Below are 22,974 nucleotides of genomic sequence, written 5' to 3' on the forward strand. Positions count from 1 at the left end.
GTTGGCAGCTGGTGCATTTTTACTGGAGCCATCAGGGACCTGAACCACCCCAGGTAAATTCCAACCATACAATGGTAAAGGCAATAACAATGTGACAAAATATCAACCTCTGCACAGTGTTTATACTACTGGCTCATTGAGAAAATCTATATAAAAAGAAGACCTTGGCTTTTTACTGCTCTGCAAATTAAAATAAATGAGCTGTGCTCTGTGCTAACAGTAGCAGAAATGCTGCAAATAAGTGTAATTAAAACCAGGGCATTTGTAGTGTGTAAACACTGAGAAAAAAAATGCATGCATATTTTCAGACAAGCACATATGAGATATATTTATGTCTCAACCCTATGCAAGCAGGAAAGATTTTTGTTTAGTAGATACTGGCATATAGGTAGTATATACCAACAAAGGGGCATAGCTGGTCAGTTATGGATCTAAAGCCAGAAATCTAAATATTTACCCCTGTATGTGAGGATCTTCAATGGCACAGAGCTTGTGTGTGTGTTTTTACATCCAACTGCACCATGATACCAAGAGTTAAAGATACAGTCTGTGCAACAGGGGCATAGGCAGCTCAGGCTCTGCTGATGCAGCCTCTGGAGACCTTTAGCAGCCAGCCACTACTAAGGCCACACTATGTTTGCTGGAGAGCACACCGGAATGAAGATTGCAGGAACAAATAAGCCATCTCTGCAACCTCTTCCTGAACTGTGCATTGTCCAGTCATTTCTGAGGCTCCAGCATCTTCACTGATAGGCAATTTCTAACTAGAAAACTAGCAACTACCCTATACACAATCTCTTCTCTTTCTTCTCTAGGCACAAGGAAACGTGCACCATTGTACTCTAGACTACAAGCTTCCCAAGCCTTCTTTGCTGTTTGTACAGCACAAAGGAATGAGAGGGTTTCTGTAGTCTAAAGCAGCATTTGCCGTGTTGCATTAATTTCAAACAATTTAGTACACATATACTCCATTTATGTTTCCAAGACTCGCACCCCAATATATTGTACAGTATCTTGAGTGAAACTACGCATATACAATTGCAAATGTTACAACTTCCTCGCTTTTGCAGTGCTGATATTTCTGTGATGTGCATGTTTACAGTCCAAAGTCCATATCACTCCAGTTAAGAATAAAAAATTTCCATTCAACTTACCTTCAACTGTGTAAGGTTCTCTTCAGTCAGACAATGGCCTTCTGCGTTCTTAAGTTCTGCATGTGCCCAAGCGTCGATTGTGCCAGATAAACTAAGAAGTTTGTCCCACAAAGCCTGAGCTCTTCCCAAATTATCACAGTAGTTTTCAGTCTTTTCACTGATCTACCATGAGATTTATGTACAGAAAACACACACGGATTTCAAAATGAGAGTTATATTCTAAAAGCAAAATCAGCATAATAAAATCAGAGCAAAATGAAACCACCCACAAAAACAAGTGGGGCAAGGGAAAAAAAATAAATCTCATGCCTTCACAGTGAACTGGTCATGGAGAAGATATTTAAATCCCTGCCACACATGTCACCAAACATACCAATCACAACAGCAGCTTGCCAGTTTTAGGGCAGGTTTAGGAAGGAGCCTTGCTCATGTATGTTTATCTACTCTCAGAAAATACTATCTAATCTCAGTACTGATGCACTGCTTAGATTGACAGTGGCAAACATTTCTCACCAAAAGCACCAGCACTGTAATTCTCCAGATTGTCTCCAAAGTCTAAATCCACAGAAGTTGTTATGGAAGCTTACAGATTCATGCAGAAAGCTCAAATATTGCCTTTCTGCCTTTTCTAGATTTATTTACCGCCAAGGAGTACCCATGATATAAACTACCTGAGGGATGAGAAACGTTACGCCAATAGCCGCTCGACAAGCTCTGCTCTGGTAAACACTTGGATTTATCTCTTAAGAATCTCTGCACTTAATTTATTGCAAATATTACACACATGTCAGAATCAATTACTATAATGCATAAGAGATAAGACCACCCTGATAATTTACTTTTTACATACATCCAGCCATCTGTCCACAATAACGTTAGCCTCATTCTCAAACGGAGACTCCTCAAAGCTTCTCATTTTATTGAGCTGGAATTGAAGATTTTTGCAGATCTGATTTATTTTGTCTACATCTTCAGCATGATCATTAAATTCCTCTTTTGCCTCTTCAATCTGTGAAAAATGTCAAATGGATACTTATGAATATGCTTACTTATGACTGTTTATTCAGCAAAATATTTTTAAATGATGCACTGCTCTTTTCAGTTTAGAGAAACAACAGCCTTACAAAAAATAACCTATTTTTTATATCAGGAATTTCATATATAACGAGACTAAGAATGTATTCTGCATTGTTATATCCCTGTCATGCTGATAGGAACATTTCTTTGTTAGAAAACTGTATTATTCTGTTATTGGTTACAAAGCAGCTGAGTGGGAACTATGGATAATGTATGTATGACTAAGAGAGCCAAAACTATGGTTTGCTTTAAAATTTGCAATTGAAAGATCTAAGGGGACTGTACATCTATACACAGAACCTCAATCACAGAAATACACAATGCATAATATAAAAATTGTCTGAGATACTATTACAACTAATAAAAAAATATAACCTGGCATTCTGATCCCTAGGTTTTTAACTGCTGTTTTAAAAAAGCTTAAATCCTACTTAAATATAGCACTGTCAAATATGCCATTGCCAGAAACTGGTATGTCCCTTTTTCCTACTTTCTATTTAAACACTAGACTGCTTCTTTGTGCTTAATTGTAACATCAGTGTTTACAAACAACATGGAAGCTCGATGGAAAAGAAACACTGACCTCTAGTGTTAGACAACTTGATATTAAAAGCTCTCAAGTCACGGAGACGAGCCTGTTACAGCCACTGTGATAAGCGGAGCAGCACTCACAGATCAGAACAAAGTAGAGGAGCTTCTCTGCTACTATTTATATAATTATAAATAAAAAAATTACCAGGCCTCAAGGACATGCCTGTACTGTGCCACAGCTATTGCAGACCACAGTTCTGAGAGTGGCAATTGCAAAACTGAGGGCGAGGATGAAGAGCTGCAACCAGAGAGAGGGGTCTTCATACAAGCAGGGACCAGGGTATGCAGGCAATATCCCCTGCAGCAGGAGCCTGAGTGATATGGCATGCCAGAAGTCTCACTGGTGAAATGATGTGATGCGCCTGAGTGATACGAGATGCCAGAGTCTCATTCTGTCTCACCTAAACAGTGTGGCACACAGAGACACCGTACCAAAGCCTGGAGGAAGAAACCTTACATTCCTTCTTGAATTTAACCATCCCAGGCACTGCCTGAGAGCAAGTGTTCATATGGGTGATGCTTCATGAGAAAGCCTAAAAATCAGATCTGAACAGCCCACTATATAACCCATCCAGGAAACGTGAAACCTGTACAGTAAAATGGTCACAATGGACATGCTGCTGTTCAGTAATCCCATTAGCCAAGGACAATTATGTCCAATGATTGTATTCACTTAGCTAAGAATGTAGCTAGCTACCCAATTTTTTGCCTGAAAAGGTGGTAAACTAAATTGAGGGGGTGTCCAGCAATACCTGCTCATTCAGTCTCCTCAGCTAATGTAAAAGCTACTGCAAATGTTTGAACTGCTATCACAGACAGCATGCAGCAAATGCTAATGACAGAGGCCAAGGCTATTATACAGAAGGTCTGTCTTCCAAGTAGGTTTGTGACATAAGACAAGTGAGAGGAGAAATACTGAACTATGTTGTTATGACTTCTAACCACAACAAATTTTGGTCAGCAAAGTCAGTGTGATGGCAGAGAATCATGCTGCAAATGTAAGCAGCTCAAGGAAACACTGTAAAATCACTCAAAACCATTTTGGCCTCCTAATCCACATCCTAAGGTGGCAGCACGCCAGCCAAGCTCCACGCTGTCCCTGGTGGCAATGACATATAGTGAGGTACACAAGCTCCAGCCTGGGAAGCAGGATAGATCTATCATGACACAGTCTCTGAGCAGATGTGCCATGCTGACATAACCTTACTGCTACTGTTCCTGATCCAGCTTGCTTGAAGATTTCTGCACAGCACTGGACAGTGCAGACAAACCCCACAGCCCGGCCTGGGACCCAGCAACATGAGCAAGGAGATAATACAGGTCTAAATTCTTGGTTATAAGCTACAGTGATGGCAGAGAAAAAAGCAGCCACAAGGAGCTGCATTACCTATTATTTTAGCTTTTGGTGGTACAACATTTTAAAGCATCTTCTTAGCAATAGATTAATTCACTAATTTTGTATAGTTACAAACTGCCCACTATAAGCTGTTTAACTTGGTAGAAAATAAATATTCTAATGGGTATGGGTGAAAATGGCTGATTCCAACATGTAGTTTTGGTAGAACAGGATTTTGTCTTATTTTCATACTAGATCGTAGTTTTCCCTTGTTGTCGAGTTTTGTGTTTGTTTTGGGTTTGGCTGGTTGGTTGGTGGGTTTTTAATCCTTCCGAATCTATGAAGCAAGACATAGACTCACTATGCAGAACTAGACATCAACTTAAAACAAAACCAGGGTATGGGCTCTAAATCTATTTTGGAAGCTGAAGTGGAAGCAAGGTCTTAACATACTCCTTGAAGGCTGAGTGTACAAGGGCAAACTTACATATAAACGCTCCCAGGAAAGGCTTTTGTTTCCTTTTCAGTAAGTTCTTGTAACTCACCTTTGTTATTAGTCTGTTCAAATTCTCCTTCCCCATGTAAGACGTTTGCTGGGAAAGCACAATCTCCTGTTTCTGGATAATGCTGGTCAGACTAGTTTTGCAGCTTTGATATTGCTTCAGGAGCTCCAGAGCCCTTGCACACTGCTCCTGGCTATTAAAAATAAAAGAGATGCATTATTTAAGGCCCAAGCATAAAACAGCAGCCTCAACCTCTTGTCAGTTTCCTTCTTCTATATTCAAACATGTGGGGATTTTATATTACTATATCTGGAAGAGAGAAAAGGGAGATGAATTGTACCAGTCATAAACCCCGCGATACTATGGGATACCTGGTGTGGTATTTGGACAGGTTTTGCAATCAAAAATTCCCTTCACCATTGGATGCTTCTGATTTACATTTAATTGTGATCTGAATTGAGCAGTTCTGTCTGTACGATACTCTCCACATGAAAGGCATGCTCAGTCACCAGTAAACTGGAATACAACATGCAGCTTGGGTGCTGGGCAGTGGGAAATGCCACCTCAGCCCAGCCTTCAGTGGGATATGGAAACAGATTATTCCTACTGACACCTGTGCAAACCATGAGGATTAGCAGAACTGTGCCAGTCCATACAAAGATTCCAGGCACCTTTAAAAACTGTAAGAGAAGGACAGATGCCCTGGGTGATCAATCATAGCCTTTCCCAGTCCTCACTCTCACAGACTTATCAAACCAAGCTCCTTTAGTCTTTTCCTGAATAAGAGACTGTTTTTCCAGCTCTCTTCTTTCGTTTGCTTCAGTTTGACTTTTCTTTTTGAATGTGCTGGCATGAAATTCACAGCAAATACAGAAAGCACATCATTCCCTGCAGCAGCCAGGTTTTTATTTTGGGTACCAACTAAGTCCAACATACCACTACATACCTGCTAAATGATGAGACTGTGATGTCTTTAAAATATGTAACGTTCAGGAGCACTGGATGCAAACTTCCATGTACAATTCTTTGCTTTATGACAGTTCTAGCATCTTAACAGTAACATTTGCTACTGTACCAGTATTTCATTTACTTTAAAGTATGGTCTAAGGCTTTTTTGCTGTTTCATTTTACAAGCAAACTTCTTACTTGTACAATTCTACTTTAAGATGTAGCCTTTCTCCTTACCATTCAGCAAGCAAGAATTTTGTATCCTCCCATAATCTCTCTGTAACTCTGCACAGTTCATTGGCTTCCTCTGCTTTTTCCTCTTTGATCTGTAGGAGCTTATTAGCAATTTCTTGCATAGGTTTCATTTCAACAGCAGCACAAGCCAATTCTTCTTCCAATTCTGTTAATGATTTTACCCTTCATTAGGAAAAAAATGAAATACAGCTTTATATTAAAGTAAGCCTCTGATTTTTCCCCAATGTAATTATAGAAATTTCCTAAGAAATTCATCTCGAGCTGCACATACTATACTGAATGACATCACAGAAAGTCTAAATTTATCTTCAGTTTTTGAAGTAATTTGACACGGTCCTTCAGATGAGTTATGCTGACCTAAGCCCTTTGACAAAGTAATCAGAAATCCTGGAGACCAATAGGGTCTGTATGAACGTAGTGAATTCTTTTGTATTAAAATTTAAGCACATTCTGGCTATCTTAAAATATGGTCTAAGAAAGGAAGCTATACCATAGTGTGGGATTCCATAACTTAAAAATGGTCACATCTTATCATCCCCTCTCCCCTCACTTTTTTCCTTCCTATAAACAGTACTAAGTTGTTTATTCATCCTTTGCAAGGCTGCACAAAGCTCCTCTGACAGCCAATAACATTATCTGAGACACATAGATCATGTTATTGCTTTCTCAGGTTGTGGTAAAGTAACAGAAGGCGAAGTTTCAGACCACGTGCATTAGTGCTCAGCAAGAAGACCCATCTCCCTGTTTGACAGTTTTCTCACTCAAAATTAAGATCATAATCAACCTCCTCCTATTTTTTCTTCATTAACACTGCTTCAAACAAACACATAAATAGGAGTTTGAAAGAAAACACGGAGAAGGCTTCCTTATTTAGGCTATAGCAAAAGAAATAAAATGTTAAGTTTACTGTTTCTTCCAAAGCTCCACAGATGCTTCACCACACATTCAGATTTCAGTGAAAGTGCCACAGGCTCTCTGAGTTCACTGAAATTATGAAAGTGAAAGAGCTTTAAAAACAAATTCACCTTTGTTGAATAGCTGGAACTGTTGGATCCTTCAAGCCTATTTTATTAATTCTGTCACGTAGATCCTGAATGCTTTTAAGGAGTTCACTGTTTTTTGCAGAAAAAGTCTTGTATAAGTCTTTTTTGTCTGTAAGCATCTGCTCCCTTGAGGGATCATAAGTCACATTTAGCTCTTCAGATAAAGTCAGAACAAGGTTTTCACAGCAAGTCTTTCTCCCGCATTCAGAATCTTCCAAAGAGATATCAACTGTTTTCAAGCGTTCATCCAAACATTTGGCCTCTTCTGCCATACGAGAAACTTCTTGTGCAGCCTCTCTCAATGCTTTTCCATGCATTTCAGGCTCACCTGGGAGATCTGGGAGGCATTTTATGGAACACTGAATCTTCCTCAATGAGGCCATGAAAATTTCCAGATCTTTAAGGACTGTCTCACGGATCTGCATTTTATGGCTCATTTCTTCAAACTGATTTTGATAGTAAATCATAATTTTACTTGCAGCTTGCAGATCTATTGGATTAAATTCATCTCTTGCTGAACTATCAAGGTGTTCCAATTGTTTGCACACTTCAATCTGATTTAATATGGATCTCTGCAGTTCCTAAAATTGAGAGAATGACCAACAGTGTTAGCAAGTGAAGGAAAACCTGTATCCTGCATTAAAGCTGAACTTATGACTGAAAAATAAATTATACTAGCAATAAAATAAGCACTAAACTTACGTTATTAGGGTGGTTATTATTGTATTTATTTATATTAATTTTATTAAGGGCAGTGAAGAAAGAAAACCCCTTTTTCCCTAATCTACACTCCAGTGGAAGGAAGAAAGAAACAGCTAAATCGCTACACACAGGGAATTTGGTCAGTATGACAGAAACCCCAAGCCTCTTTCCAGCAATCAGTCTAAAAGGAGAGAAAGATGATGAAAGTCCTGAGACTGAAACCAGCAGGCTCTTGCAGTGGCAGATCACCCAGAGCACAGGCAGGCACATAGATGTTACTCTGCTGACTTTTAATTTCTTTGTGCTATACTTTTTGAGGAGACTTACATGCATTTAAAAATCTCTTGGTGAAGTCTGCGTTCTACCTGGTTACAGCCCTCAGGCAAACAGCAGTGTGTCAGTGTTATGAAACTCCAAAAGTGCTAAGACCTGGGAAAGAAATCTGGGTCCTTCCAGCCAAAAAGAGTTACCTCAGACAGAGAGTGCACATACTCGCTGCCCTACAGCTTGAGACACCTAAACCATGCTTTGCTTGAGAGCCAAGGACAGACAAATGCAAACTTGCAGTTCTGGACAGCTGGAGCACCTCACATATGAAGTAAGGCTGAGAAACTGGGAAGAGACAGATGGAAAAACAGTCTCCTATGCAGAAAAAGAGTTTGGTTTGATAAGTCTATGAGAGTGAGGACTGAAAAAAAAGACAGGGGCTGTTCAGCGTGGAAAAGACAGCTGTGTGAAGACCTCATAGCAGCCTTCCAGTATCTGACAGGGCCTTTAGGGATGCCAGAGAGGATTCTTCATCAGGGACTGTAGCAATAGGACAAGGGATAATAGGTTTAAACTTAAACAGGGGAAGTTTAGATTAGATATAAGGAAGAAGTTTTTTACTGCGAGGGAGGTGAGGCAATGGCACAGGTTGCCTAATGAAGTTGTGAATGCTTCATCCCTGGAGGTGCTCAAGGCCAAGTTGGACAGAGCCTTGGGCAGCACGGTCTAGAGTGAGGCGTCCCTGACCATGGCAGGGGCATTGGCACTAGATGATCTTAAGGTCCTTTCCAACCCTAACCATTCTATGATTCTATGAATATTCACCCTGTCTAATAGACAGAGCAGAGCCTAAGAATAAGATATTGATAGCAGGTGAACAAGTTACTGCATACATGAAGCTTCCAAAAGCATCCTGAGGTTTGCTCAGACACCTCAGCAGATATGACACAGGTAGCTTAGCTTGGCTCACAGATTAACACCACATTATGTAAATAACTCAAGTGATACAAAAGCCAGGAGGGAAGACAAAATCTGGATCAAAGGAAAGTAAGATAAGATGTTCACGACCATGGTTTTTATAGTAGAACCTACCGAGGGTCCCTGTCTGGCTCTACAGGAGCAATGACATTTAAAGCAAAGGAAGTAAAATGCTGTTACTGTCTTTAGAAGATCTGGGAAGTGGTCCCAAACTCCCAAGTGAAAATCCCATGAAGTTCCCCAGTTACTAGATGTATTAAAAAACATTCTGGCTAAGGTGTGGTCTCTGCATTTTCCCTTACCTTTAGTTCCCTATAAGCAAGATCACTATTCATCAGATTAAACTGCTGGATGTCCTTTTTTTTCATCCGCTGATCTAATTCACATAGAAGAATGGATTCATTTTCTATTGGCAAAACAATTTCCAATGCAGTCCTTAATGAGTTTGTTCTACAAGAAAGGTAACAAAACATGAACTGTGAAAACAAACAAGAAAAGACACACAATATTTTACAGCACAAAAAGCCACAAAGATAATGTAATTGACTAACAGATCTGATCCTAGTCCTCCTGAGGTCAAAGGAGTTTTTCTATTGATTTATAAAAAAAGCAGTGTGAATCCCAGTGAATTTAGCCAAAAGGTTGAAGGAACTAACAGCAAACGGGAATACTGCACAGTCATGTTACGAAGATCTGGCGCTGTGCTTATTGGAGAGATTCATCCTGTCTGCAGTGTGTGTATGAAGCAAGGATAATTAAGAAAAGCTTAATCATATTAATTACTTTTTTTAAAGGTTAAAAATGTGCAGGTATTTTCTGTAACACACACTATTCCCTTCACAATACACAAATTAGTTACAATGAACTGTTCCTTAGCTAATATTATGAAATGTTATTCTATACCTGGTACTTATAATATCTTGAAGCTCTTTCCATTCTCCTTTCAGTTTGCCTCTTGTCTCAGAGATAGCAGCCTGCTGTACTTCAACCACAAGATTTTCTAAGGTAGATGAGATGTTTTCCAATTGTGTCCAACCAGAACCCATTTCACTCTCTATCACCTGAAAGATATGCAGCACTACCTGCATTAATATCATAATGTATTTCTCAATGGATTGGGCAGTTCATAAAATTACAGTCACAAGAGTCTACAGAAAAAGTGAAATTATCACCCAAAAGTAAGAGTTATCTATTGCTTTCTTCTTCATTAATTATTTTTAGCTACATGCAAATCCCTCACAACTTTTTATGATGAAAATTCCCAGGTCAGACATATACCTTGTCTACATTTTAGAGAAGGTTCAATAAATATGGCTCAACCATTTTTACTACAAGACTGAATGGAAGATACCTCAACTTAGCTCTTCTTGAAAGAACAAAAAACAAACGTAGAACTGAACGAAGTTCTGAGATGCTAGATGAACTTTGTATTCTTTTCAAACAAAGATTTGAAAAATTGCAGTAATAAATTTCTCAACATCAATTATGGGCCTTTTATCATCCCCTTAAGGTTCTCACAAACATAATCAAGTTATAAGTTCTGGAACAGTTCCATTCTGCACATAAACCACTGCCATTTGATGGTTCAGTGATGACTCCTCCAGCCCTGACCATGGTCCATCACTTACCGCTCCTGCTGAAAAAAAAGCTGCTTTCTGTAGTTATTTTTTGCATTAGACCTACTTCAGCCTGCAGATCACAAACTGAGACACCCTAATTTCTTCTTCCAGCAGCACTCATAAAACTCTAGTGCTAAGTAGGAATGCAGTTCTCCTGAATGCTAAACCTTTGATTTCCCCTCTACTTCTAATAAACCTGGTTGTAAGGATGCCCCTTTTTCCTCAATACACATAAGGGAAAGGTGAGAAAATAACAATTTAGGCACCAAGTATATTTGTGAAAGACAAATACTTACCTGTAGTTCCATCAGCTTATTCTGAAGGCATGAAGTGCCTCTTATTTCATCAGTAAAGCCAGATGCTACTTTATCTCTGCTGATGTGTAGAAGTTCCTCCATGTTCCCTATCTGTGTATTATAGCTAAAGAAAGAAGCAGTCACTTGCAGAAACACTGTTACTTGTAATTTAATGGAACATAGCAGGGTATGGGACTTGCTGACCAATAGATTACCATATAAAATAAGCACGGTCTATTGCAAATGCATATTTTTACCTAAATCCGAAATGAATGGGCATAGATGAGAAGCATATAAAACAGCTGATAAATTGCTCATCTGGCTAATTTTCAAGTATGAATGCCTGCCTGCACACTCTACATTAAGTTTTATGAATGCAAAAATTACAGTTCTTTAAAATTTTGCAATATTTTAAGTTATTAGTAAGGCAGGTACAAATTTTTCTGGCCCAAGAAAAGAGCAGAAGAAGTTTTATAACTTTAAGTGTTCTTGCTAGAAAATCCTAATGGTTGAAGCGTGTAGCTACTGTAGTGCTTTCTTATCAATTACAGAGCAACAATCAGTAAAGTATTCAACAGAGTTCTGAATAGCAAAAGTGTACCCTATGTTTATTACATTCAGTTGATTTATGAATGTCTAGCATAGTATCATCTTTTAATATACATGCATTTTATCCTTTAAAAAATACCTCTCTAATAAAGCTGATACGGATAAATCACTGTCCTCCTCAAATTTCTTTACACAGCTTTCTCCATTATGATGTTTCACATCTGGTTCCAAAACTGTATCTGCAACAGGTCTTGAGGGCTACGTAAAAATAAAAAGGTGACAGTGACCTCTGCATCATGTGTCAATAGTGAAGACCAACAAACATAGAAGACCAATTGCTCAAGTGTTCCACAGGAGATGGGAGATACCATTCATGAATACAAATTGTTTTTAAACTCTATCATGAACCAAAAGAGCAAATTTTTGAACACTTGCAGCCAGGTCATTCATTCCTTCCACAGATAGTGGGTCCTTGGCATGCACAATCCCCTGTGAAAGTTTTTGCTGCAGTTCCATGGACATACATGGGCAAACCACAACTGTCTTCTGCAACTTTTTGTCAGGCTGCTTATATCAAATGCTTTTGCGTATCTCCTGCCTGTATTCCAGCATGCTTTCTACTACTCAATTTGAAGCCAACTGATGTTATACAATTCATACTTTTTATTACCCAGAACAGATTTCATCATTGTATTAGGGACAGTATTAGCAGCCTTACAAGAGATGTTCCTTCTCAATAGCCAATTCCTACATATCTTCAAACTCCATGTAAATGCAGCAGGTCCCTTCCTATAAATCACCATTCAGAAGGCTGTCTGATGAGCTGTCTTCAGCCTTACTTGCATTAATGTTTACCCTAAATGAGACATCTTCTGTGGCATACAAATGGCGAAGTGCAGCATATTCTCTCCTTGAAGTTATTTCTAAGAAAATACATGTGTTCTGTTTCTCCCTGTATTTTTCTAAAGCAAATACCTCCAACTCCTCACTACTTTAAATCTGTCCTCTGAAAATTGATCAGATTACTGGGACACTATAGAGGATTTGCACTTGAACACAGCTTCACACACGATTCTTGCAGCTGAAAACCACCCTTTAGAAAAATAAAATGCAAAGTTGGAGACATCTCCTCAGATGCCCAGTTCTGTTCCTTGCATGTTACTTTTTAGTATTTACTCAGTCCACATTCCCAAGCACAATGGGTTTTTGACATCTGACCAGAGGCCTGAGGTCCTTCCACAATAAAAATAGTAAGAGAAATAATCAGTTTTCCTTTTGGCAATGATCTCCCCTAGACAGAGCACTGTTTTCTACAGTAAGTACAGACTTCTTACCTCCTGTACTGAAACAATATCTATTTGTTGAGAAGAACCGGGCTTTTCTCCATTCTCAGAAGCAGTAATGGAGCTCCTATGGTTTAAAAGAAATTTCAGCTGAAGATCAAAACATGAAATACAAGGGGAAAAAGAAATCCTGGCTAATGATTAAAAAACAGTGTATCTGTGATGAAAGGTACTCAAATATAGTACTTGCTAGTTTATGAAGCTTAACAGTAAATGTTTAAATGTACAGTTGTCCACAGTAATATACTTGGCAGTACATTTACAGTATCATAAAATCTATCCATATATCTGACTTCAATGAAGCTACAGCACATCAGGCACCGAGTCACCCACCCTTTCTTAGATGACTGTCCTTTTCCAGCTCGAGACAGCAGAGCTGTGTGAGTATCTGCCACAATTTGTTGAATCTTTTCTAGCTTTTGTTCACAGTCTGCAGTCAGTGTCCGTACCCCTGGGACAGTTTCTTCTAATAGTCTTCCCAGTATTTTAAGGTCTTCTAATGACTTGCTAAGTTCCCTCAGGCTGCCTTCATGTGAAAAAAAGGCCTAAACAAAGAAAAGCAAAGAATAACCTTAATGTTAAGTCACACAGATATGCTGTTATTCTCATACTGTTTTTTTCTATTTTCATTGTCTTCTCGGATGAGTGCACTTAAAGTGTAAGCTGTCAAACCAGGAAAGAAACATTTATTTTCCCTCAGTTCTTTTTCAAATAGAGCCAGGAATGACATTAGGATTTCTGGCAACACGTTCCCCAGCTTCTTTCACAAGACTATACTGACTCTTGCTTGACTTTGAAATTAAAGTAGGGAAAATTGTAATAACATAATGAGAAGTCCCAAATCCTCCTCACACTGACATGTCTCATTGACAACAGAAGCAGAATTGGAAAACCTATTTTAAATATTTCCCATCAATATTAATACTTCCCATGGTGAAATCAAGATATACTAAACATCTAAGAAAAATATGAGCAGAAGAATGCACCTGAAAACACCTATTTCTCTTTACTCTTGCATACCAAATATTTGCTGATTAGGAATCCATGAGAAGCAAAGACTAAAACTCCACTGAAATCCTTAAAGACCAGAATTTCATCACAGAGCAATTTCTTACCCTTGTAAGTAGTAAACTGGCCAGATCAATGCATCTCAAAGAGCAAGATGAAGTAAAATACTGGAAGCAATGAAGTGTGAAACCCATTGCTTATGTAATATGTAAGATTCACTGTAACTCACACTGGCAAAAGAAACATGAACTTCTGATGTCTAACTCTGTGGCTTATATATATATATATCTCACAAACACAGAGGTAAAGGGCAGCTATTACACTGTGAGAAGATACTCTCACTTGAAGGCATCTAACACCATCTGTGCAACTGTAACAAATCAAGGGACGGGCAGAACAGGTAATCATTCTTATCTTTATACTCTGCACAAGTAGATCTGTTTTAATGTTTCAAGGCTGTCACAAAAAAAGAAATGGAAAAAAGATACCATCCACGCAACAATTCTGAAAGTCTGCAAGGAGGCAAACATCTGCAGTCAAAATAGGCAAAGGAATAATTTAGGTGGCCTCCTGGTTATGTATTTATGTAGCAGGCAGAACAAGGGCCATGTTCCACAAATACATGTGGCAATAATGTACCTAAAAAGGAGCAAGGACAGACAAAGTATTCACAAAGAGGAGGTGAGCAGAAAGTGAGTGTGTCAGATACCTCATGTTCCTTGATGAGCCCTCTGGTTTTATCCATACTTAAGAGTTTCTTCTCTTTGCCTAATTGCTTATTGATTTTTTTTAAAGTTGCATTAAATTTCTTTTTTTCCCTTTCTACTATGAGCTGGAGGCAGGATGTAATTTCATGATGAACGGCCTGCAAAAATCAAACATATTGTCTCTGTGAGGCGGTGAGACACTATTACTAAGTAAATAATCACAGAACACATTGTGACAAAAAAAAATTGTTTTTCAAAGGTGTCAGGCCTAATGAGAACAAACAGTGGATCCTTCTTCCTATATTACCTCACCTCCCATCTTTTACGAACATCTTTACTCTTTTCTTCCACTGACACCTTTTCACAATCTGATGAAATATTTTTCAGTTGTTCAGCTGTTTTCAAGAATTTGTCAAGAGCTTTATTGTCCAGGGAATTATAAAATTCCTGCAAGAAAAGCATCATAATGAAAAAAAAAAAACCCAGAACTGAATGTAGCTTATTTACCTAAGAAAATTACATGAATAGTACACAAAAACCACCCATAAAACATGCATACTTTGTATGAGGGGGTACAAGACCATTCTGCAGGCAGTATGAGTGTATGCTTTTTGGAGAAAAGTACATGGTTTTCTTGTAGCTCTTCTCTTGCAGGCAAATTCGGTACCAAAAAAAGATTAAGGTCCCTGAACTCTGCCTCATTTCTAGGGAATATACAAGGTCATGTACTCTGCCTGTCAGAGAGAGGGTGACAGGCCTGCATCAGTGCAATGGGGTCCTAGAGACAGTCTGGAGCGAGGCTCGGCGCTGCTCCCAGCACATGACTGCCGAGGCCTCACTGTGCAAGACGAGGCAACACAAATTTGGGCACTTCCATTTTGGTATCTCACTAAGGACCCCCTTCAAGAGATCCAGATTTTGAGATTGGACACTTTCTTTTACTAGTTTGACACTGGGATAAAGAAGAGATTCAATATTTATAATAACACTTTAAAAACCAGTCCAGGAATTCAGGCATAGTATTCTTGGTGGGAATCGTCATTAGTAATAAAGCAATAAAAATGGCTGTAGTTCAGAAGATAAGGAGTTCTGATGGGGTGATGGAGTAATTTAAGACAGGGTCCTGAACTAACTCCTGTACAGACTGACATTTCTACAGAATCACAGAATTATTGTGTTTTGGGCTGGAAGGGACCTTAAGATCACCTTGTTCCAACCACCCTGCCATGGGCAGGGACATCTTTCACTAGTCCAGGTTGCCCAAAGTCCTGTCCAACCTGGCCTTGAATACTGCCAGGTATGAGGCAGCCCAAGTTTCTCTGGGCAACCTGTTCCAATGTCTCAACACCCTCACAGTAAATAATTTCTTCCTTATATCTGTATCTATATCTATATCCACTTTCAACTTAAAGCCATTACACCTTGTCTTACGAATACATGCTCTTGCGTAAAGTTCCTCTCCAAGCTGTCTGCCAAGATAATATATGATAACAGTGTTAAAATCAAAAAACTGAGAAAAGCATTAATAACTATTAAAAAAAAAGCCAGTATTTTTCTCCCTGCGGTACCTTAGACTTTTAGGGACTAAACAGCACTAAGAAATACTCAGATTCAGCTATCTAGGAAAACAAACCCACCTCATATCTTGAAATAGATTCTTCAGGACTGAACTCTTGACTGACAAGTTGCACAGCCTTGGAAATGAAGGCCTCTAGTTCTTTCTGGGATTCTTCAAAATTGAGCAAAGCCTCCTTCTCTGTGGGTCTCTTCTCAGATTTAAACAAGAAGTTATTCATGTCACCCATAACAGCCTTGGAAGAAAGAGACTTTTCAGAACGTGCCCGAGTGTCAGTAATTACATAAAGTTATTGCTTCATAACATCACTCAAGTTTTTCTGGTTGAGATACTGATCTTTGCAATGTTCTTGGTTTTGCCCCAGCAAGAGCCTGGGAGACCAATTCCAACAGCCTTTTCTATTTTACATGACTGACAAGGAGTCTTCATAATCACATAATGCTAAATTTAGAGAAGAGATGTCTGCGTGTATAAAGTACAATAAAAAAGAAATGATAAAGTTGTACCTCTATTTTGTCTTTGGCTTCTTTAATTCGTGCCTGCAGCCCAGCATAAGAATGCTGTTGGGGCAACTGACTTGAAACATTTTGCGTCAGGGATTGCAATCTCTCTTCTGCTGCCACAACTTGTTCTCGGCATGAAGTTCCCCTTGCAGCCAAGCTCTGGTTGAATGAAAAATATTAGAAGCCTCTATGGCATTTATGTCTTTTTGTTTAAAGGAACTGAATGAAAAAGCCAGTCTTGATCATGGATGATCAATATTTGGTCAAATTAAAATCTTATATTCCAATTGTGGTGAGTGGATTGTACTGCAAAATCTCTGTGTAGAGAAAGATGTTTGCTGCCATCCACAGGGGATTCCGTTTGCTGAAACAGTCTGTCAATGTGATCTCTCTCATGTCTTTGCCTCAGAGCCAATTACAAGTATTTTTTAAATATGCGCTCCCATCCACATAGCTTTCCAAATGAATGTACAAACCACACATTTGGATATGCATTGTCTGATCATGAAGTCATCCAAAAGTAAGCACCTATTAAGGCTCTGATTTTCTTGTGGCATTCACTACCAAAAAGCAGGAAGCAGCTGAATATTTTGCATGCAAAAGCCGTGTGCAGTATTTGAATATTTATCATGAAATGTCATTCTGAGAGCTGTTTTGATCTATGAATATTCAACACGTTTTCCTGTTTGAAGTTGTCAGTTAGCATTCTTCTATTGATAATCAGTGCTTTATTCTAGATTTCAACCTATTGTACTGCAGGTAATAAGTGACATGATCTCTTCTGCTCATAGACACAGAGATACAGTAACAGTCACGTTTTTGGAGGCTGTATTTAGTTAGTTCATTGTTATTTAACAAACTACTGTTATACTGCAAAATGAGGCTTATTTTATAAGCATATGCCCATAATTACAAAAATATGAATAGATTCTTTTTGTAGGCTCACACTCATAATTCTGTCGACTAAACATAGTGCAAAAAGGGGCAAACCAAAAGTAAACTAACAGTAATTCTGATTCACAGTTACTGTAAGTGGATTTAATGTACTAAAAAAGATTTCTGCTTAATTTTAGCTCTTAGTCAGAATAGCTCCAGTGATACCTCCCTTCTGGTGGTCATCTTTCTACTGTTAGATTATACTGGCCCTGCTGCAGGAATAGCAAAAGGCAACATAAGACAGTGCTCCACCTTCTCTAGTGCTAAGGTTGGCATCTTTCTTCAGTCTCACCTTCACTGGCAGGTGAAGAAAACAAATCTGACATTGTACTGAAGCTAACAAGTTATATGTACATACTGCCACCCGCCATCTGCAGGGGGTAGGGGGTGGGTAGTGATCCCTGGCAGACAAACATGGAAAACAATGGAGACTAGCGGAAGAAATTCATCAGTGCTCACTGCGAATGTGTAGAGCAACTGTCTATATGCCGAGATACACAAATTACCCAGCATGCTCCTGAAAACACTTCGAGTATTCCAGTTTTTGACAGGAAAGCCTTCAATACAGCCAAAGTTGCCTCAAACAGCCTCCCTGCACTGGAAGGTAGGCGCTAGAAAGGACTGTATGACAAGGGGAAATTCTCAGCTTGGCACCCTGCAAAGTTTTAGACTGCTGCAAATGTTGTGCTGGGCAGGGAGTAATTAGTATCACTCTAGAGCAAGCTGCCGATCAGCAGCGCCAATGGCATTTCATTGGCACCTGCCTGTCACCTGGACACACTGATGCTGGAAGATTCATTTATAGCTCATCTGGGAGTGATCCTGAAAAATAACAAAGCACTAGCATTGCTTTGATTTTTTACCAGTGTTACAGCACAAAATCCACATTCATTTCTACTTCACCAGTGATGGCTCATTTTACCCCAGCCATGAATTCCATGCTGAAAGATGAGAATCTGACGAACAGATATTTTAAGCAGTATATTTCCATTTTTACCTGCAAATGTTCCTCCATCTCAGACTCCACAGGCCCCTCATGACTGATCTCACTAAGCAGGCGCCCAGTCTCTGCTGTCCAGCTGTCCACCCTGCCAAGGAGCTCTTCTATTTTCTCCAAGCTCCCTGGAAGTTCTCTGGTCTTTCCAGCAGTATCTGTGCTCTCTTCACCAAGCTATAAACAAAGAGCAGGATAAGATGTTCATTCCTGCCATCAGTTCACGTGTCTCTCCACTACCTTCCTGTAACACACAGTCATCTCTTAGGTTACTTCCCAGCTGTTGCCCCCAACAGGGATCAAAGGACAAGTAAACGCATAAGGCATGTGAGGTTCAGTTTTTCAACTCAGAGGGCAAAGTGGAATAACATAACCTGTTCAAGTGGAATAGCACAAACTGTTTCCCTCCCTTACAAGCAAGCAGCCACAGCCACACTATCATGGAGAACAACTCCTTGGCTGCAGCATCCCCCACCTGGTGCTGGTCAAACCAAGACCAAGGAGCATGCTAACAATTTAATGGTACAGCAGTCACAGGGCAAGCTCAAGCATTTGCCCTTGCCTTTTCATACAAAAAGGTAAGTATTACCTATATTATAGCCACAATGTCCAAAGCAATGACAGAAAAATAACTCCTGAAGTCTTTAAGTCCTTGTAAGAGTGCAAGAGGCCTTTTTATCTCTGCTTTATGAATGTATTTCCTAATAGCACCTCCTACTAAGGGTTTTTCTAGGAAACCCTGGATATCCCCACCCTAGGGAATATGTTTCCTTTGATCTTCTTGCATTCTCACTAAGCTCATCTACAAAGACACTGTAATCTTTTGCCACCATTTAATGTCACAGCAGTACCTTTAATAAAGGTCAGTGAAAGGCTCAGCTTAGAAAATTAAGAGCTCCAATATTCCCAGGCAGAATGAAAATGTCATTCTTGTGAAAGTATTCTAGGAAATTTAATATGTGTAACATTAAGCATGTTGTATAGGAATTTATAGCAGCCTAAAAACCTGCCAAGTGAGCTGGTGTAACATGGCACAACCCTAGAAACATCTATGCTGCAATAATTTCTTTCTACTAGCTGAGGCAGAGATTATAAAATTTAGCAGAGGCTCACTAGCTCTTAACAAATTGATTACTTCCATCTCTAAAACTGAATAAAGAGCTTTATTCTGCAAAAAGATTTCCTTTTATAAGTGGTTTAAAATATTCTATTTAAAAATTTGAACATTTTCCAGTGTGTTATGAAGAGCATTTAACTGAGTCACAAAGACTTAAGAACGGAATGCCCTTGTGTATTCTCTGTTCCCATTTTAAAATAGGCAATAGTGAGTTGACTGAAAGATTTATTCATCTCTGATTAGCAAGCTGTTAAGTCCAGAAAACAGCACTTTGAAGGCTGCATGGCAAAAGAGTCATATGAAACTAATAAACTTACAAACTGTGCTCTCTTGATGAATTTAGCCCATCTCCTGTTCAACTTCTTCAGCTCTTTGGCAATATTCGATCCAACTTGGTCTTTGCTGACTTCAATGAGATAGTTACCAGCTTCATTTAAGGAAGCATGAACCAAATTCCACTTTGCCAGGATCTCAGCAGGGATCTAGACAGAGGCATTGAAATAATTTTAAGCAGAACCCTGTCAGAAGTTTATTTCCAAAATGAAGAACAGAAAAGCAACAACAACCACCACTGTCCTATATAATGCTTTCCATCCAGGAGGCTTCAAAGTATCTCTGTCATTACATTACCTCATTTGGATTCTCATTCCGTTTTTCTTCCAGCCACATCTTTAGCAAATGGATGTTTTCTGTATAATTACTCCAGGAAGATAGGACTTTCTGTAGGGTGGTATTTACATTGGAAATATAGTCTCTGCACACAGAAATCTTTGACTCCACTGTCTTAAAGAGTCTGCTAATTTCTTGAGGATTTCCAGCTAGGACATCAAATAGGGAATAGCGTTATATGTTTGGAAACAGGGAGGTTAATTACATTGAAGCAGTATTTTACACAAAATATAAGAGGGAAGTAAAACTGGTGACAGCACATCAGTTCAAAATAAGAGGTCTTCATACCAGTTTATGTGCACACTTACCTAAGTCAGGACCAGTTATGTTTTTATTTTTCAAATCTTCACAGATGTGAGCAGCAGTTTCTAGCTGTGTTTCAACTCTCTCTTCTTCAATGAAATTCTGCCCAAAGGGAAAAGTAATTCTCATGGGTAACACTAACCCACAAAAAACTAAGTAGGAAATGCAGATTGGGATATATTTCTTTTTTAATATGAGTCCAAAACCTGCCATTAAAAGTGAATTGAGCAAAGCCCATTCAGCAACTCATTTGCACCCTGTAGTCTTAAAAAGACCTAGGCTTTTTTCTGCACATTCAGAGAGTAACTTAAATGAGAATATTAATTCCTCAATGCCATTGTCTGAGTCATAGGTTTGCATGAATCAGGGTTGCTTATTTAAAAAAGTTACAGCCCTAGGGCAATACTTATAAATGGTATCTAGAACAAATCAGGCAGAATTTAGTCACCTACATCAGAAAAGTGATGAAAAGTAGGTTTCCCTGCATGCACAGAAATATTGACATGTCTAGTTCCTACCACAGATCAAGCAAGGTCCAAACTGGGGATGGAAAGAGTGAAAGAGGAAGAAATGGGAGCAGAGGAGGGGACTTCTGCTTTGAACATTCAACCCAGGGAAGAAGGGTTGATCCTCAGCCCCACTCTGAGTAGCATCTCATGCTAGAGCTCCTCATTTCTACAAATGCCCTATCCAGCAGGCTAAAGAACAACCTCTGCTGTGACCATGACAAACCTGGGCCACCACGCCACCACTCAGCCAGGACTGCACATGATGAGACCAGAAGAAGAGCCAGCAAGAAGCCTTAAACTCCTTGGGAAAGCTCTATATTCTACCAGCCTGAGAAAGACCACAACTGTAGAAATAACATGAGCCATGAACCAGAACTGTAGAAATAACATGATTAAGTATTTATTAAACCAACTGAATCAAGAAACTCAGCACAGATTTAAGTCTGTACTCCCATCTCACCAGAGGGAAGGTTAATACTGCTCAGGAAAAACGATGTTTATACAACCTCTTGCTGTCTCTTTCCACAGTTCCAATGCTGGTATAATTCCTGCTAATTTAACTAGTGATGTGCCACTCTGAAAAGCCTCTGAGAAACTCTTAAAATGGAATTCACAAGGAGTCCCATTAACTAGAAGTGGAACAAAATTGATGGCATAGCATTTTCACATCTCTGCCTCTGTTCTTTATGCAGTATGCTTAGTCAATATTTGGGGTAGAGTAATCCAGTGCCTCCTATAAGTCTACATGTGACATCATTTTAATAATTTGAGCCCAGAAGCTGAGCTAAGCACAAAATGAACCAAGGCAATTCATATTCACTACGAAGCATAAGGAGGTAAAGAAGCTGGGAAAAGGAAAAGGCAACAGCAAAATGCAGCATTAACCAGCATTGTGAATCATAGTTGGCTTTGAAGATAGGAACTACAGAACTACCCCAGAGAGGTGTGTGTTGATTTAAGCTAGGGAAGGGCTGCTACTGCTGGTTCTATCATCTAGAAAGAAAGAAAGAAATTTTCACAATAAAGAATAAAAAAGGACAGAGAGAAAATTACAGTCACAGCTTGCTCTATTTCTCCAAACTAAAGAAAGCACTCTCATTCAGAGTAAAATGGGAAGATGCTGGGGGGGGGGGGGGGGAAGAAAACTACCTGTCCTTCTTTACATAAATTCCAGATTTCACAAGTTTGCCATTCTTCTATCAACTACTGTACTGTCTTCCAATGAAGACAGACACAAACTTGACTCAAAGAGAGGTGGGAAGAAGAATTATTGTCAGGGTGTGATATATATATTTTAAACTTACATTCCAACTTTCCAGCAGTGATTCCACAGAGTCTTTTGTACCATATTTCATGTCCCAGATATTTAGCTTTAACATCACCTCATTGGCTATAGCTGAGCACAGTCCATAGTGGTATTCAAGAAAGGCGCTGAAGTTTGTGAAACGAATATTGCTGAATCTGCAAACAGTGAAACATTCTAAAAGTTGATTCAAAATCATTGGATATAGAAAGCATTAATGGATAAGGTTTTTAGCTTAAAAACCCCAAATTACATATATGTAAACATTATTTTGATATGACAAGAGTAAAATTTTAAGATAATGACAGTTCATTTTTTTTAAGTAGCAACAATTTTGAGTTAATATTGACTGCTCAATTTATGAAAAACCTTAAATACCCAGAAAAGGAGCATCTGCCATCTGTATGTCAAAGTGTCTCAGGTTACGGACATAGATTCACTGGTCATTTTTTAAAATATCCTCCAACAGATATATGGGGTTGCACAACCTGTAGATCTCAGCGATTTTAAAAGGTGGAAGTTAGAAATTTCAAAATCCCCCTGAGAAATTTTCACATACAAAATATTCATGTTTCCTACCCCTAATGGATGTTTCCTATCCACACTAGAAAAAGGCATTTAAAAAGGTCCTGTTGATGAGCCCCATTCTGTACACATAATTAGACATTCACTGGACCAATAAGTGAAT

The 22,974-nt window shown here is 39.0% G+C and overlaps 1 protein-coding gene across 4 annotated transcripts in view; it reads right to left on the reverse strand.

Annotated features, from left to right (window-relative positions):
- Nucleotides 1-22,974, reverse strand: part of SYNE2 (spectrin repeat containing nuclear envelope protein 2) — a 185,554-nt gene that overhangs the window by 125,963 nt on the left and 36,617 nt on the right. For 3 of the 4 annotated variants that reach the window (XM_061464199.1, XM_061464197.1, XM_061464196.1), the window contains exons 14-33: nucleotides 22,288-22,444; nucleotides 20,480-20,576; nucleotides 20,133-20,320; nucleotides 19,820-19,984; nucleotides 18,389-18,562; nucleotides 16,459-16,614; nucleotides 16,014-16,187; nucleotides 14,689-14,823; nucleotides 14,379-14,534; nucleotides 12,995-13,206; nucleotides 12,653-12,728; nucleotides 11,458-11,576; nucleotides 10,770-10,893; nucleotides 9,758-9,915; nucleotides 9,157-9,304; nucleotides 6,890-7,488; nucleotides 5,847-6,026; nucleotides 4,704-4,854; nucleotides 2,005-2,163; nucleotides 1,155-1,316 (exon numbers count right to left, since the gene is read on the reverse strand). In XM_061464199.1, the coding sequence (XP_061320183.1) occupies nucleotides 1,155-1,316; nucleotides 2,005-2,163; nucleotides 4,704-4,854; nucleotides 5,847-6,026; nucleotides 6,890-7,488; nucleotides 9,157-9,304; nucleotides 9,758-9,915; nucleotides 10,770-10,893; nucleotides 11,458-11,576; nucleotides 12,653-12,728; nucleotides 12,995-13,206; nucleotides 14,379-14,534; nucleotides 14,689-14,823; nucleotides 16,014-16,187; nucleotides 16,459-16,614; nucleotides 18,389-18,562; nucleotides 19,820-19,984; nucleotides 20,133-20,320; nucleotides 20,480-20,576; nucleotides 22,288-22,444 (3,490 nt within the window). The remainder of the gene's footprint in view (nucleotides 1-1,154; nucleotides 1,317-2,004; nucleotides 2,164-4,703; nucleotides 4,855-5,846; nucleotides 6,027-6,889; nucleotides 7,489-9,156; nucleotides 9,305-9,757; nucleotides 9,916-10,769; nucleotides 10,894-11,457; nucleotides 11,577-12,652; nucleotides 12,729-12,994; nucleotides 13,207-14,378; nucleotides 14,535-14,688; nucleotides 14,824-16,013; nucleotides 16,188-16,458; nucleotides 16,615-18,388; nucleotides 18,563-19,819; nucleotides 19,985-20,132; nucleotides 20,321-20,479; nucleotides 20,577-22,287; nucleotides 22,445-22,974) is intronic. The other variant, XM_061464198.1, reaches the window with a different exon arrangement.

Source organism: Pezoporus flaviventris, unplaced genomic scaffold (genome assembly GCF_033815535.1).
Source record: "Pezoporus flaviventris isolate CSIRO_AGI_PZ_B2104156 unplaced genomic scaffold, CSIRO_AGI_Pfla_v1 ptg000036l, whole genome shotgun sequence".
Taxonomy (NCBI): domain Eukaryota; kingdom Metazoa; phylum Chordata; class Aves; order Psittaciformes; family Psittacidae; genus Pezoporus; species Pezoporus flaviventris.